The following is a 12691-nucleotide window of genomic DNA, read 5'->3' on the forward strand; positions in this document are numbered from 1 at the left end:
CAAACTTATTTAAGAATAATTTTTACGGGTAGTTAGTAAATTTGGTTGAAGCGGAGTTCGATAGACGAGGGAGATTAGAAGCGAGGAGAAAACTTGTCAACGGTAGAGGTGGAAGGATGGTGAAGAGGGAGGAGAGAAGAGTCTAGAGAGAAGATAGAAGGCAAAAAAATTAAAAATCCAATAGCATAATGAAGTTGGTTGCCATCCACATATTTATAGAGGATAGTCAATAAATCCTAAAACAATATGAAACCCTAATTCTAGAGTATTTCCATCAATCGAGTTCAAACGCGCCTGATCGCATTCGAACGCACTCAAAAAGCCCCTTCTCTGGATTTACGAACGCGACACAGACGTTCAAACGCGACCTACAAAAATTTTATTTTAATAAAAATAAATAATTAATATAATAAGAAAATATTCTAACTAAGTGTATCAAATCCATATTCAATAATAAAAATAAAATATCAAGTTCCAAGCACGAGTTCTCGTCGAAGAAGCTTCCATAACCACTTGCATAAGAATCATTGAATAATAAAGGTAGAATATCAAGTTTTAGAACTAACTTACAATTAGATTTTCTCTCTCACCAATGCCGATAAGGTTTTCCTCTATAGGAGGGTAACAACTTTCTTCCTTCTTCCCTGTCTTTCTTCCTCTCCTTCCCACTAAGATCCGATGTTCTTCACTATTCTCTTGTGCGCTCCATCGTCGCTCGTCATAGCTATCTCTCTTGTTCCCCCTTAACGTCGTTGTACATCGTTGCCTCTGCCCTCCCTAGTTGAAGCCATCGTTCGCTACTGATCTCATCCGCTTCTCGCCATTGTCGATCTCGATTTGTTTCCCTATTGCAATCGCATTTAGTTTCTACCCCGCACTCGACTACCGCTGCTCCTCACTATTGCCTCCTCCATCACCCTTTGGCTTTATTGTTCATTGTTGCCTCATTATTGTAGATCCTCTCCTCGTCGCAACCGCCCTCAGTTCCCATCCCACCCTTTTGACTACTACTCTCCTCCTCGCTCTTTCATTCAATATGTGTCGGTGTATATCTCCCACTCCATGCCAGCCCCACCCATGAGAATGCTTTTGCAACATCAGCCACTTAAGCCATGTTTTGGTCTCTTTGACTCTGTCCTTGACCTTGGAACCATTAGCCTGCCCCTTCTTTCTTGCATTGGTTTCAAGCTCTCCTATTGGCTTAGGTGTCTATTTTTTTTTTGTCAAGCTAGGCTTTGTTTGTATGCTTGCATTTCATGAGAGATTTTATCATAGCCATACTTGTTGTGGGTTTCTTGTGTATATGAGAGGTTAAATTTGCTTTGGAGTTGCTTTAGCCTAGCTTACTTCTCCATTTTTTTTTTATAGTTTGTAGTTAATGCTATAGATCTACTCTTTAAGGGATTATTGTGGTGCTAATTATGCCATAGGACGTTGAATTGCCTCTGCCTACATCTCCTCCCAAACTTCTTGATACTTCTTCTCATAGTGCTGCTAGTGCTTAGCCAAGTGAGAGGCTTGTTTGCAACGTGGATGTTCTATCTCTTCTACTTATAAGAACACTTGTGTTATTTTCTATGCTCGATATTATGCTGAGTAGTTGGTATAAAGCTTATAGTATCTCCAACCGTGACTCAAAGGCTCCAAATATGGAGTCAAAAATGGAGCAAGAGCCCGGTGCACTCCAACGCACTGAGCTCCATATATATTAAAATAATAATATAATATATATTATTATATTAGTTATTTTAAATTATTTAATAGGTCATCTTAGTGTTATTATTTTTTAATAAAAAATATATGGTTATAAAACTCTCATCAAGATCTTTAAAATAATACTAATATTTAATAGTTTCAAAAGTAATTTTAAATTACTAATTTTTTAATTAAACACATAGAAATTACATTACACGTAATAAACATCGAAATAAGCATTACATGGTTGAGTCCACTATAAAAAGAAAAAGCCTTCCAAAGATAAGAAATTGCAATATTGAATGAATTATCAGTCTACAAAATTTCTATGAGAAAAAAGATATTAGGTTCTAGGCACGAGTTCCGAATGAAGAAGCATCCACCACTTCATAACAAAAAAAGTTTAAGGATAGTAAGAAATACCACCCTATAGTTCGGGGGTTATTTATGTAATCAAACATTTCTTTCACTAATTCTGCATCAAATTCGGGCTGGGCAATGGGGCCGATAGTTGGGCTGGGCCAGACGGACAATGGGTCAGCCTCTGTCACCAATGGACGAGCCGGATTTTAACAATATAGAACTAAACTTAATTACTAATATCTATTTTGAATCCATAAGAACTAAAATGAAATTACTAAAATCTATAACAGAATTAATAATATATATATAGAATAAATTATAGATCCATATTGAAGTATAAGAAACAGATACACTGATATTGATTTGTATAGTGTTCTACAAAATCATATCTATATCTGTGTACACTATTCGAATATAGATACGATATTAAGACGGATAGAAAAATCTCAGACTTTATTGGACAAAACTCCGAACCGGATCGGGTCGGATTTTTCGGACCCGTTTTCAACCGTACCAGTGCACTCTCTCTTTTTATCATCGTCATTGTTTCGCGGCAGCAACATTCCCCTCTTCGCTACGCTTACTCGAATCTCTCCAATTCCTTCTCAATTCGCACAGCCCTCGCGCGATCGCCTCTCCTCCGAAGGTATCTTCGTCTCTCCTCTCGCCCTCTGTTTCTCAAATCCTCTTAATTTGGATCACGGACGAGTAATCCGAGCTCAATCTCGCTCGATGCGATTCTGTCCTCTCTTTGTTTTTGTCTAAGATCGGTAATTTTCTTGAGTTTCTTTCCTTTTTCTATTTTTCTGATGATTTCGTGTCTTTTCCGTCTATTATTCACGATCGATGGACTTTTTTTGGATTAAAGAGTGGAAGGTAAGATCAGAAGTCGATGTCTGTGAAGGTATTGCAGTCTTTGGATGCTTCGGTATAAATGATAATCTGATTATTGAATTTATGAACATTTTAGAAGAAATAACTAGGGATGCTCTTCTGTTACATGGAGTGAATTCCACATATAAAAGAAAAAAAAAATTGACGCATTGCATCGTTAAAGCATGCCAGTTTCCAAACTAGAACATAGGAGCAATTATTGGGTTTTGCATAATTAGATACGTAAATTTCAGTGTTTTTAAAAGACGGCCATGGCGTCGCGGAGTCCATGGCGGGGCGGCGAGCGCCGCAGCCCGCTTAGTTGTTATAGCGGGTCGGATAGTGCGGCTCGGGTAACGGATAGTGTGTTAGTGATTAAAAGGGAAAACAAAAGAAAATTAAAAAAAAAAATCTCAAGAACCCAGCTGCTAGCCCTAACCCAAATACCCAAATCGAACGATCTCTCTTCTTCCTCTCCCTCTTCTCTTGAGCGACGGTAGCAGGGGATCGGGGTAGCGGCTGCGGGAGTGGCGACGGCAAGCAGCGGCGGAAGGTAACTTTTCTTTATTCTCTTTCTTCTTTTCTTCTTCCATTTCACTCTCGGCGACGGCGACGGCAAGCGGCAGCTGTCTGCGCAGATGTTCTGATGCAAATATCCGACAGAAGAGCATCCTTAGGAGGCACATCTTTTGTCTGTATATAGATTAATACATATGACGTCTGACTATGGATAAGGAACGAACTAGAATTAGGAATTGATAAGAGGAATTTATAATTAGAAAGGGATTATTTTGATACATACCTCAAAGGTTGAGAAGATAGGTTGAAGAGACTTGACGTCGAATAATGGAATAACCAGATTGGTTAAAGTTCGACTAAGTGCAGGTATTTACCATCATATTTAGGTCCTGTGACTGCTGCTACCAAATTAAGTTATTTATATTTGCCTGAATCAATCTTAAATGGATCATTAAGATTAATATATATTTGCCTGAATCAATTGGATCATTAAGATTAATATATATTAGCCTGAATCAATCTTAAATTCTTAACTAATTGCTAAATGCTAATTAGGTTATTAGAATATTAGATTGTGAATTGACAATTACTGAAATGTAGTTTGTAATTACGTGCTTACTGCATTGTTTGTGAATTGAATTTAGCCAATTACTGAAAAGTCTGAAATATCCTGTACAGCAATTATTAATTAGTTTTTACTGTTTTCAATTTCATTGGATTAAATTAGTGTCGTGCATTATTGCAAAAAGCAAAATTTATATATATACTATATTAGTATTAAAAATATATTATATAAATTTTATATATATAAAAATTGGTAGATTGTCTTGTCATGCGCCTTCTACCAAGGTGCTAAGCGGTGGGGTAACTGCCATCATCTATGGTCGCCTTTTAGAACATTGGTATATTTATCTATGATGCATTTGCCGATGGACCGTCCCATAGCTCTGAATTTCAAGATCGTTTTATGTCGTCATTGGCTGATTAGCTCTACTTGTGTAGTCTTCTTTATTCGGAGGTATTTCATAATGTTTGAAATGATATGAATGAAAAATGTTAAGGGTAGACAATAGATGAGAAAAGAAGTTGTTCTCAAAGGGAATTATGTATCATGCTTTCTCATTCGTCCTTCTAAACTCCATCGTGTTTTGTAAAAGAAAATTGGTACTTGTTCCTACTTGATGTTCTCATAGAGGCAATGCTTACAAAGTTATGTTGATAATTTTGTACAATAAAAGGAAGATAAAAAGGTAAACCTTATGTAAATTATGATATAGTGTGCCCTTGTGGAAGTAAGCTTTAGTCGTCTGGAAATATTTAGCAATAGTAGATGGTATAATATGAGATGTATATATGAATTTGGTTATCAGACTGGAAAATATTATATGGTGATTTATTATGTATTTTTTCATTTATTTTACCAGTAACAAATGATCCAAACAATTTTTGGCTAATTATATGATTCAGTATCTGATCATTTAGGTATGCTTTCTATTTTATTATTTAGTCAGCTTTTTCTCCTTGCATTCATTAGATTAATATTTTTACTTGTGTTGCCTTATCGTAGGAATTATAAGGAGCTGCATACTTGGACCTGACCAATATGGTATGTCATTTCACTTCAAATTTAGCTTTAGTAATATTTTTTCTATGAAGAGTTCAGTATCTAGAGTTGTCTACTCATGTATTTGTTGTGGAATATTGATTTATGAAAGCAGTCTTTATCAGTTGTTCCAATAAACCATGAAAAGTTCATTTATATTAAAATTTAAAAGATAATTCTACTCCCTCTACTCCTGTGGACTAAGTTAGAAGGGCTGTTGAACTACTTCACAAAATAGTAAAGGTGATTATATTAAATTCAAATAGAATTTTACATTTTTACCTGGTGCCTTGCAGAAAGCTTTTCAACTTTTTATAGGTTAGTTCTTGTTGGACTGAAGAACCTGGATAAAGATGCATTTCAAGCTATGGTCGGGATAGAGAATCTTCCTGATGTATATTAGGCTATATCAAACCATGCTTCACTTATGACTTACCTGCTCAACTATGTTTTGTGCTTAGACACCAGCAGCAATACTTTCTTTAGCTTTCAGCCCCGAAAGGAAATGATGAGTATACTTTGGGAGCTTTACAGTACAGAAATTAAGGAAGCTTTCTTCTACTAGCTGTTATTAATGTGATAAAATTTAGTGGTGAAATTTGATCAATTCATTCTATTAAAAGGTTAGTCTTTGTGATGAACCTACCAACTGTTGGTTAATTCTGGTACTTTTTGTATTAGAGAATATTGATTGTCTAGTTGGTGCATTTACTTTCAATTAATTAGGACCTATAAAGTCACCTCCTTTATGACTGGATGTCAATTATTTTCTTACTTCTTTCATTTCTTTATTGCGCACAGTTCTTTGAGGGATATGGTTATCATGGGAATTCTTTTGAGCAGACATATCGCTGCTATCCTGCATCTTTCATTGATAAGGTTTGAAGCTCTTCTACCTCTTGTAGAGTTTATCCATTTACATTTCCTTGTTGGTTGCCTTTTGGGATTGTAATTGAGTAATTTTGTATTGAGGTACTTGTTGGAGGAAGCTATCTTATATTTGTTCAATCTTCTTGTTTTAAGTTTAAGCTTGTTTTGAATATTGTGATATGGATAAAAAAGGCATTATTGATGTGAGATAAGTTTGGCACCATGCAGTTATATGTTTTATGGGTTCAGGTCTTGAAAACTGATGGTATCAAATAAGATTGTTGGTTTGTGAGTTGCACAAGCTAAACTCATTTATTAAGAGAGCCGAGCTCAAGATCGAGCTTCATTTGCTCGCTGAGCTCGTGTTTGGACAACTATATGTTTGATATTCATTTTAAGATGTTTCTAGCATAGTGGTTAGAAAGTCTACTCTAAATTAAATATTGGCTGTTCAAATTCGCCAAACTGCAAAGCAACTTTATACACAAGACTGTGGGGAGTGACAGACAAGCTTTCTAGCATGAAGTTGTCTGTTAGAACCAATTCATTCCCAAAGCAATAATTGAGGCAATAAGAAGTATGTTTCCACATGAAATGGAATAGGAGCACAGAGAGGAACTAGGCACATAAATAACTTCCTGGCATGTAGCACTTTTGGGACTTAACTTTGTAAAAGAATTGGTAAAATGTTGAACTAATATGGCATATTAAGTGGCTGTTATGCAACAGTGCAACATTCCATTGAACAAAGTTAACAAATAATATGTAAGCAATCTAGTATGTACTTTGGCTAAAATATTCAGTAGATCAATATTTTTACCGGACTTCACAAATTGTCAATAACTGTATATGGTATATACTGGAGGTTTTTGTCCGTGCAGTATGCAGAAATGTACCATCAAATCTAGTATGTACTTTAGGATTTTGGTTCAACTTGTATGGATTCAACCTGCTTTGGCATTTCTGTGACTTAAATGCAATTGCTTATGTTTTGATAAGTTAAATAGTTGTGCTGCTATATATGTTGGAGAATCAGTAACATTGGCTAGTTTTCTTCCTCACTAAAGTGGAGATATAAATTTACTATACAAGTTTGAACTGATGATCAAATGTAGATATCTATAGATGTTGCTTGACACACTTTTCCTTTATTGGTAGAACAAGTTTCTTGGAACATTGCATCTAAACTTAAGATTTATACCTTCCCCATTTTATCTTTAATGGCTGTGAGCACCTAGTCTCTTCTACTCAATGCATTTGAATTTATTGTTGGAAACCTTGTGGTAAATCACTAATTTTCTTCTTTGCAGCCACAGCTCGAAACTGGTGATAAAAGTATGGTATCTCACAGTCCTATCTATTTATATTGCAGTTTAACGTTCTAATTGTTCTCTCTTAACTTAAAACTAAACATCCTTTGTTCTTTCAGTTATAATGCCACCCTCTGCTCTTGATCGTCTTGGTAAGTCAGGCCTATTTCAGTTGCAAGATATCTTGTCTGCCTGTAATCAGTAATACTGCACTTAATATACTATTGTTATTATTAGATTATTTGTTCAAATTTCCTTTTCTTCTTTTATGGTTAGCTCATCTCTATGTTATGGCATTAGTTTTCCCCTGAAGTCTTGTTTACTGTAATGTTAAGTCCTGCTGCATTCCTCTGCAGCTTCTTTGCACATTGACTATCCAATGTTATTTGAACTGCACAATGCTGCAACTGAACGAATTTCACATTGTGGTGTGCTGGAGTTCATTGCAGAAGAAGGCATGATCTACATGCCGTACTGGGTAGAGACCATACTAGAGCATGTTTGTTGAGCTTTTCTTTCTGTTGTGTTTTAGTGAGGTCAATCAAGTTTTCCTTTCCTTCTTTCTAGGTGATGCAAAATCTGCTTTTGCAAGAGGGAGATATTGTCCGTGTTAAAAATGCCACCCTCCCTAAGGGCACATATGTGAAGCTGCAGCCGCATACGAAAGACTTCTTAGATATCTCAAACCCCAAAGCCATGTAAGTGAAGATCTGGTGCTGTATCTCTTGATGATGCTTATAGAATCAGATGTCTGAAATATACCTAACTTTCATTAATTTGATATCATGCTTCTGGTGCATCTAATTAATCAGATTGGTGAAGAGATTAACTATTCCATTTTTCTAATCTTTGCAGCTTGGAAACAACCTTAAGGAACTACTCTTGCTTAACCACAGGTGACAGTATCATGGTAGCATATAACAATAAGAAGTATTACATTGATATTGTGGAAACGAAGCCTTCCTCTGCTATCAGTATCATCGAGACAGATTGTGAGGTTGACTTTGCTCCTCCACTGGACTATAAAGAACCTGAGCGACCACAGCCTTCTATTCCTTCAATTGCTGCACCAACTAAAGGTTCTCCTTTTTTTTCTATTATTTCAATTAATACATTCCTTTTGTTGCGTTCTCCAAAAATTTTCTTGATGTATGAACCATTTGTTACTTTATGTCAGATGTAGATTATAGATTTTCATTTTACTAAAAGTTCCTTCAATTTTGGTAATTCTATGATCTTATTACTGGCCAATACCCCAAACCATGGTTTATGTTATGCAGTCTCACATGAATGCTGTTCACAATCAACATGAATTATTCATGTCACACTAGACAATATACTTGTATTCAAGATTACGACAATCACATAAGATCATACATTAACTTTCACCATATAATTGAAGTATCAACAGGAAAGAGAAAGTCACTGTTTGACCTTTCAACCTCCGCCATTCGCTGATCCCTTACCATGAGGAAGGCAGAGACGAGCACAAGGAAAGGAAATTTGGGTAAAATTAGGCCTTAGGGCTTTAAACAGGGTTTTTCCAGTAACTTGTTTTGGCACCCGCCTTTGTGGCTGCCAAATTACCACCAAGGCGGAGTCTGCCTCACAGGACTACATAGGGATTATGTGGACAACCTATGGGTTGCTACTGCATGAGTGGCCAGCTTAACGGCTTCTGATAAACTTGACTAGGAATGATTTTCTTTCCCTGCACACTTCAACATTATCTACTCTCTCAACCATGAATATCCATGCAAAACTTCCATCCGCTTTACAATGTTTAATATCTACACATTTTGCTTATGTGCTAAATTTTCATATCACTGAACATTATTGATTGCACATAGTTGCCTTACGGAAGGTCCCACGTTGCCTTATGGAACCTAGTTGCAGTCTAAGCAATAGATGATGGTAAGAAGCAAATTTTAGTAGAATTGTGAAATGGGTTTCACTTTGAAAATCTCAGGTCAGGATGCTCAAGCCCCAGCTGAAGAGGAACCAAAGTTTACTCCTTTCACTGGTTCTGGGAGGCGTCTGGATGGAAAACCTTCAAAGCATCAAGCTCCATCAGTCTCTTCTCCTGGAAAAAGTCAGCAATCTGGGCCATCAAATGGTGTAAAGACATCAAAAGTATCAACTCCAGAGAGCAGCTCGTCCCAGCAAGTCAAGGGAAAGCTTGTTTTTGGTTCAAATGCAAATATTGCTTCAAAAGAAGCGCAGAAGGTTTGTTTTTCTTTTTACTGGACGATCAAGTGACAAGGTTTCCTTTGGCCTTTCTTGCCTTGTACTGTTCGAAACCTCTCCTTGGCAAAGTCCATCTGATATACTTGATAATTAAGAAATATGGTGGCAGGTAGAGTTTGTGGACTATGGAGGTTCTAACGGATTTCGGTTATGCCCTTGTAGGTGGCCGGAAAAGAAACGAAGGAAGAACCTTCCAACAAAGAAGAGCCAAAGTTCCAGGCCTTTACTGGAAGGAAGTACTCATTGAAGGGTTGATGAACTGCTTGTTCTATGTTTTCCGGTCATACAGAAGGAAAAGTTAATATTCTAAAGTATTTGAAAGCATGCGAGATTCTTGATAGATCTGTATGTTAGTTTGATATACTGTAAAAATAGATCTGTATGTTAGTTTGATATACTTCTTCAAATGTTTTACCGCTTCTCTGATTGTTTACTACAACTATTCCACAATGCATAAGATCATAAACATCGACATTGTAAACATCGATCTAAAATTGCTTAATTTCCATGAGAACCACATCTACTCATGATAATTAATATCTATTCTTTTCCTGTTGTAGTACAATTATTTTCTTTGAATGCAAGAAATATATAAGCATATACCCTGGAATTCGTAGGGCAAATGAACTTTGAATACATAATAGCATTAATCATCACTGCTAAATCCTTAATATAAGCACAAAAAAAAAAATGGAGGTGAGATAGGAATTTTAGGTGAAAATGTGTGTAGTCAAAGTCAGTAAGTCAAACTTTAATCCTAGTCAGATTAGGAAAGTCGAATTTGATTTATATGAAAAATTAAAGTCAAAGCGAAAATCAAGTAAGAATAAAACAAATCAAAACTGAGAAATAGAAAAAGTAAAATGCTCAAATTGAATCAATCTATATCATATTATTTGTAGAAACAAGAAATTACTTAAATCTCTCTATATAATTTGTCATCTAGATGTTGAAATTTATCTCTTGCTTGAAGTCTGTCTTGGTAATCTTATTATTATTAGATTGTCTCCCAGAATGATACCAGTTCAACTTCTGTGGTGCTCAATGAAACTTTTAATGTAGCCTAATAAATAGTCAGGGTCATGCTTGATAGAAAAAAAAAAAAAAAAAAAGACTTCCTGAAGGAAACTGAGAACTCTCTAAAGATGAAACTAAATTTTTTTTTAGTTCTCCTCAAGTTGCATGCCTCCTTTTGTGCCTCTGGATCTTTTAAATAGAGGTTAAAAAACATCTCTAGCTTGTATTAGAAGAATTCACCAAAAAAAAAAAAAAAAAAAAAAAAATCTTTTTCCAGATTTGCACGTCGTCACGACGCTGCTTAAATTATTATAGATGATGCTGCGTTGGAGTCTATACGCCCTTAGTCCTATCTGGACGGGTTCTGTAACTGCCATGCTAAACTTGAATTGATCTCATTTTAATTTAATTTCTTCTTCCATAAAAGTTAACTATATACTTGAATCTAAATTGTATAAATCTAACATATGATTTTATTCATAAATTTCTTATTACAAAATAATTGCACTTACAATCCTCTCCAGTAAATTTTGTGACAATATCTAAATTTTAAAACAAATCTCTAAAGTTTATAAAATTTCCCAAAAGATTAGGACACATAAACTTACTTAAAATTTTTTTTTTAAGATAAACCTTGAGTAAAATATCATGAAAAGCATACTTAATATGAATCAATTTGATACACAGTTTTTAAATCAAATTCGAAATCCATTTCCATATATAACTTTTCAACAAGTTAATATACCCAGCGTATAAAACTTATAAGCAATGAGCTCCTAGCACAAACATCAATTCTAATTTTTCAAAATAAATAATTAAGTGAGTACGCTCCAAATTTAACAAAAGAATCAATCAAGTCAAACAATAGGCAATATATAGCATAAAATACAAACTATCCTCGCACTAAGGTGGAAAGTGACGATGGAAAAGATAAAAAAATAATTCTTCAAATCTACAGCTTATACTACCAATTTGAATTCCATTAGCAATTGGTTAGCTTTATCCGGTAAAAATGATGATTTTGGATGCACTATCCGTGAAAATGATGGTTTTGGATGTACTTAGTTAGAGACCTTTTTTTACCCTGTTGGTGCAAATTATGCTCGTTGACTACAGCGAAGTCCTATCTAATCAAACTTACTATCTTAATATAAATTTCATCTTTTATCAAAAAAAATAAAAAATTCCATTGGCAATGGCAATGGCATGGATGAAGTAGATGTGCTCGAAATCCAATTTGCTTGTCCTCCTCTTCTAATAACAAAATGGAAAAAATTGATCACTGATAAAGGTGAGGTGAAAGATAAAAGCACAAATATCCATAGTGATTGACAAATTCACCACTCGCACATATGGTTTCTTTCATCTTGTCCGGCATGTAACAGGCTATTAGCATAGAGTTCTTGAACAACTTCAATGTATCCCGACCCAACCTAGAGGCTTTCATCCATGATAAAAAGCTTAGGAGACGTGACCTTCGTCTTTCTCTTTGGCAAAAGAAAAATCAATCAAATCTAATTGATAAATTCCAAAAAAAAGTTAAACCAATGAAATTTTCTCAAACACCAAAGCTAAGGATAAATAATTTTAAAAATTATCCCATAACCCACTTACCTTTTATGGATCGCCTATGAACAATCACCTCAACGACGTGCAATAATACTATCTTTTGCTTGTTTTTTTAACCCACACTGCTCATGTCTTTAGAATACGATGTCTGCTACTTTTAAAACACTACTTACATGACTCACTAGTGGCTCTAACTTTTAAGAAATTTTTATTTTACCCCCTTTAAGTTTATGTCCCAACATAGCATTACATTTATCATATATGTAGTTATAATCAAATCCTGATATGACCCACTAGTGTAATTAGCATTTTAGAAATTTTTATTTTACCCCTATAGGATTATGTCCCAATGTAGCATTGCACTTAACGTATATGTACTTACAATCAAATCCTAAATGCTTATGACAATTGTTCAAAAGGGATGAAATGCTGACTCTAGTGTGACTTGTAAAACCACATCTATGACATGTAGGAAATAAATATTTTCTTTTTAGATCTTTTCTACTCATAGCATGTATATCATCATGATCATGTATAAATTTCACAAATATAGGGGTCGAGTAAACATTATGTTGCTTTCTTAAAGTAGATGGTACATCCAAGATGGAAGTAAATTCGTGAGTTA

General features: G+C 35.0%; 1 protein-coding gene across 5 annotated transcripts; it reads left to right on the forward strand.

Moving 5' to 3' along the window:
* Positions 1-2552: 2552 nt before the first annotated feature.
* Positions 2553-9961, forward strand: LOC140800801 (uncharacterized). 5 transcript variants are annotated; one of them, XM_073155667.1, is made up of 12 exons: positions 2620-2704; positions 2927-2962; positions 4875-4932; positions 5018-5056; positions 5855-5932; positions 7234-7258; positions 7353-7385; positions 7590-7711; positions 7801-7931; positions 8089-8312; positions 9203-9459; positions 9643-9961. In XM_073155667.1, exons 4-12 carry the CDS (start codon positions 5054-5056, stop codon positions 9733-9735), a joined length of 966 nt encoding a protein of 321 aa, XP_073011768.1. In that variant the 5' UTR covers positions 2620-2704; positions 2927-2962; positions 4875-4932; positions 5018-5053; the 3' UTR covers positions 9736-9961. The 5 variants fall into 5 exon arrangements, with proteins under 5 accessions (XP_073011764.1, XP_073011766.1, XP_073011768.1 ...); XM_073155665.1 differs by lacking the exon at positions 4875-4932 and having other exon boundaries at positions 2601-2704; XM_073155666.1 differs by lacking the exon at positions 2927-2962.
* The last annotated feature ends 2730 nt before the right edge of the window (positions 9962-12691 follow it).

The sequence above is a fragment of the Typha latifolia genome, chromosome 14, assembly GCF_019914945.1.
Source record: "Typha latifolia isolate L0001 chromosome 14, TyphaL0001v2, whole genome shotgun sequence".
NCBI classification, from domain to species: domain Eukaryota; kingdom Viridiplantae; phylum Streptophyta; class Magnoliopsida; order Poales; family Typhaceae; genus Typha; species Typha latifolia.

Coding starts and splice junctions, on each gene's coding strand:
- LOC140800801 (XM_073155663.1), top strand. Junction 5,933..7,233: donor CTGCATCTTTCATTGATAAG/GTTTGAAGCTCT, acceptor TCTTCTTTGCAG/CCACAGCTCGAAACTGGTGA. Junction 7,259..7,352: donor GCTCGAAACTGGTGATAAAA/GTATGGTATCTC, acceptor TTGTTCTTTCAG/TTATAATGCCACCCTCTGCT.